We start from the raw sequence: 4300 nt of genomic DNA on the forward strand, positions 1-4300 counted from the left end.
ATGTGATATGAAGTAGCCTGCGCCACATATTTGAGACATTATAAAACTTTAGGCCTGCTTTTAGTATTATAATGACTTATTTCTATACAATAACTTACATATAATGGTTTTCTAAAGACATATTCGTCTATTTAAGTGTTTGTTTTGTTATGTATGAGTATATACAAAGATAATCACGCATCATTCATTTTTGATATCCAGTCATAGGCCTATTTAAACAACATATAGGCTATGAGAAACAAAAATATGGAAAGGCAAATAGTTGGTTGTATTTTTAATCCTTTAATATAGTACGAAATGTAACCAAACATTTTTTGCAAACTAAATTGTACATACTAGCGCATTTCTCCATAAATACCGATCATTTCTAACATGTGTTACCCTTTACATGCGGATAAATATGGAAAATCGAGATATTTACATGTTGGTAATACTTCTTTGACATTATCAAGGTAATGGACAAATAGTTGTTATATTTTATCACGAAGGCCTACATAAACAGACGACACGGAGTTTCAGGCTTTCACTATACACGATTTCTCGACATGACATTAAATAACAACAATGGTAAGTACTGGGCTACTCCAACTGGACCGTAGACGAAATGTTGCACCAAATACAAAAGCACATTAATAGACTAATAGTCGGTAAGGTCGACATAGTGGAGACGGTAGTTATACTTAGGAATTCACATTTGGTACACATCAACTACAACATTCTGTCCAATCAACACTATTCATCGCAATGTTATTGTTAAAACCATTTCATTTTCCATATATCTAGGGTCCACATTTGCACAAATTCCGTTAAACTGTGATATAATTATTTACAAAATAAAATATTACATTTTTTGTACTGGGAATCTTAATGTACAAAAAAAATTAAAAAAATCCGGCCACGACCCGCAGATAGCATGCATTGAGACCTCTTTCAAAAATGAGGGAGGAAAGGAACGAAAAAAAAAAAACGTTAACTTGGTAGCTGGCTTTGCACCTTGTCCATGCATCGCTTTCTCTCTCTCTCTCTCTCTCTCTCTCTCTCTCTCTCTCTCTCTCTCTCTCTCTCTCTCTCTCTCTCTCTCTCTCTCTCACTCTCTCTTTCTCTTTCTCTTTAGCGGTTAACCAACCATTTTGGCTTCCTCGTTTTTTCTCTCGGTCCACGCGTTATAGGCTGACTTTCAAAAGTCTTTGATTCCAGTCCTATTTCTGCAGTCTTTGTGAAAATATTTTACACGTACCATTCATTAAAATTTGACGACAGCGTGGTGTGGTGACTGGTCGTGTGGTGCACTGTCGATGCTGCCGGCGATATGGAACTGGAACTCTGATTCTCCGCGGACGGGGACACGATGGTGGGCGGCGTGGACGACTCGTACCCGGAACTGGCCGCTGGCGACGGTTGAGGTCCTTGCGTGGTAGCCTCGTGAACCTGCGAGACAGAGCAAAAACTACATAAACAAAACTTGACATTTTACAGTGTGCCTATGTAAAAATGAATTGACTGCCATGCGTTCTAGAAATATGCAGGATTCCAGTTTGATTATCAACTGTTAGAATAAGAAATACTAATATTAATAATAGCCTAAATGTTCATGAGAAAACCACTATAAATGCTCATAAATTAAAATGCACATAAATTCAAATGTGTGATGCAATCTTTTGGATATGACAATGGAGAGGCGTTATGAAGACACACCAGGTATTTGCATTTACTGCATGGTGTGTCCCTGCTGTTTCCGTGTTCGTGCTTGCTGGAATGTAGGCTATGCTTTGGATTTTTATGCATGCACTTTAATTCTCGAAAGGGTATAGGAATTCAAAATATACATTATCAATAAAATTGAATATAAAAGGTCAAAGTAAACCCAATATTTACCTTCATGTGTTTCCGCAGAGAGCTGGGATGTGTGTAGGACTTGTCGCACATCTTGCAGAGATAGGGCTTGTCAGAAGTGTGGACGTGCATGTGTTTCTTCCGGTCGCTGCTGTTAGCAAACCGCCTGTCGCAGCCATCAAACTCACACTTGAAAGGCTTTTCACCTAAAAACAAAAACAAAAACAAAAGCAACATTTTACACAATGAGAATATAAATACTTACATATTCCCATTTAACATTAACTTTTCAGTGACGTGGGGGTATTTTGGCTACCACCACCACATTGAAAATGACAAAACATTACCTTCAGGTATATTACAGCATTCGTTGTTTTGTTTTTTAGGCTACGGATGTATGAAATTGCTGTAGGGCTATATATTCAGACCTTCATGTTTTGTTGTGATGGGCATGTTTACTTGTACCACTAAAACAATGCAACAGCATGTTGCATCGGTCCGAATAATAGGCTGTCCTGGCACATAAACAGATAAAACCATTTCGTATTATAGTAAAACATTATATTTAAACAAACATAACCAAAACACTGAAGCTACAGCAGGCTAACATGTTTTACGCAAATAGCTTTTGGAGCGGATATTATGTTCATGCTTTTGAGTCAAGAAAAGACATGTTACAATTCTTACCAGTGTGTGTCCTTTTGTGGATTTTTAGATTTTCCGATCTGGCAAATACTTTTCCACAGCCTGGGGAAGGGACATGGGAATGGTTTCTCTCCCGTGTGTACTCTGATATGATTTACAAGTTTGTATTTGGCTTTGAACGGTTTTCCTTCTCTGACGCATTCTTCCCAGAAGCAGATATGGTTCGACTGCTCCGGTCCCCCCACATGCTCCACCGTCAGGTGGGTCACGAGCTCGTGCATCGTGCTGAAAGTTTTGTTGCAAGCCTTTTTGGGGTTCGACAACTGTTCGGGCTCGACCCACTTACAGATGAGCTCTTGTTTGATGGGCTGCCTCATGTATCGGAAGAAGGCCCCTGCCCCGTGGTGAGCCGCCATGTTCATGTTCATAGGGCCATAGCCATGCAGCTGGGTTGCGGCGTAGTGGTCGGAGCGGGGGCTCGTAACGTGGCCGTACTGGTCAGCCCGGCCGTACATGTCCCCGGTAAAGCCAAGGCGCATCTGGCTGTTGACGACATTAGACGACGCATGGCTGGCGGCTTGCTCGTGGAGTCCAGGGAAGAGCAGGTGCCCCGTGGCATCGGAGTGTCCATGTGGCCCTGCAAAACTTCCCGCTGCCGAGGCAAACAGGCTGTGCTGCGCGCTGGTTGCGTCTCCGAAGCCCCGGTTTCTGAAGAGAAAGTCCCGGGTGGAGTTGAATGCTGCGGTGGAGTAGGAGCTGACGTGTGTCGGGTGGTGGTGGTGACCAAGGGCGGCAGCAGCGTAGCCGGGAGCCTGGGAGGAGAACGCCGTCTGGCCGGAGCTCAGGTCGTGGGAGCTGTGGTTGATTTTAAAAGCTCCCATCCCGTCTGCGAACGGATTTATCCCCAAAGCCACTTCTCTTTCTGTGACTTCGCCTGTTGAGTGATGCCGTGAGGAGCCGAACGTAGTGACTCCTATGGTGGGGTACTGGGGTCCTGCGTCCAGCAGCATCTTCCGTAAGTCTACAACTCAATGAGGCAACTGAGAGCAGGAATTAAAAATCATGCACAGATATACTTCTGACCCCTATACCTCTCTCTCTCTCTCTTGCTTTACAAACAAATATCTATCGGACTTTACTGAGCTGAGCAAACTCCAATCCACAGACTTTCTATTTACCTAAAACAAGAAAGGAATGTTCCGCTGCTCTTCCTCTCATCCCATCCACACGCAAATCATGGAGGCTACAATATTGTATTTTGCGGTTTCTCTTCCCGTGGCGAAACTTTCACCTCCCTAGTCAGGCGGTGAGCTGTAGACTGGTAGTAGCGGTCATTCCTGCAGATAAATGAATTGAAAGACAACACAGTCCACCCCTGATGAATGGGGAGGGAAGGGTGGGAGGGGGTGGGGAGGGGGGGGGAGGGGGGCAACATGTGACCGTGTACTCAGACACTCATTGGAGGACGCCCTATCCCCCTACCAACGTTCAACCACCAAATAACAATCCGCGTGCCGAGGCCCCTCTCCTATTGGTCCGTGTGCATCATCAATCCCAGGTATTGTGAGATTGCTGACTGTGGTTTTGGTTAAATGGCTGAATAACAGGAGAAAGAAAGTTGAGAAATATAAAAGCAACAATAGACGGTGTGAAAATGTAGACAGCGTTGACTATTCACTATACACTGCTAAAAGTCAAATGCGTGCATGTTCCTCCACAACTAATGCATAGCAACAGCCATACTCTCCATGCAGTATTAAAACACACTTTCTCTGAGCATTAAGTTGTGTGTAAATACTGATGATGAGCATGGCTATTCGGC

The 4300-nt window shown here is 43.4% G+C and overlaps 1 protein-coding gene across 1 annotated transcript; it reads right to left on the reverse strand.

The window, feature by feature from the left end:
• Positions 1 to 266: 266 nt before the first annotated feature.
• LOC121555602 (zinc finger protein ZIC 1-like) lies at positions 267 to 3841 on the reverse strand. The gene is given in 5 exon segments (XM_045212648.1): positions 267 to 1428; positions 1876 to 2039; positions 2521 to 2584; positions 2586 to 3518; positions 3657 to 3841. Coding segments are annotated over 4 exon segments (1332 nt in total). The 5' UTR covers positions 3489 to 3518; positions 3657 to 3841; the 3' UTR covers positions 267 to 1227.
• Between the last annotated feature and the right edge of the window lie 459 nt (positions 3842 to 4300).

Source organism: Coregonus clupeaformis, unplaced genomic scaffold, assembly GCF_020615455.1.
Source record: "Coregonus clupeaformis isolate EN_2021a unplaced genomic scaffold, ASM2061545v1 scaf0036, whole genome shotgun sequence".
NCBI classification, from domain to species: Eukaryota; Metazoa; Chordata; class Actinopteri; order Salmoniformes; family Salmonidae; genus Coregonus; species Coregonus clupeaformis.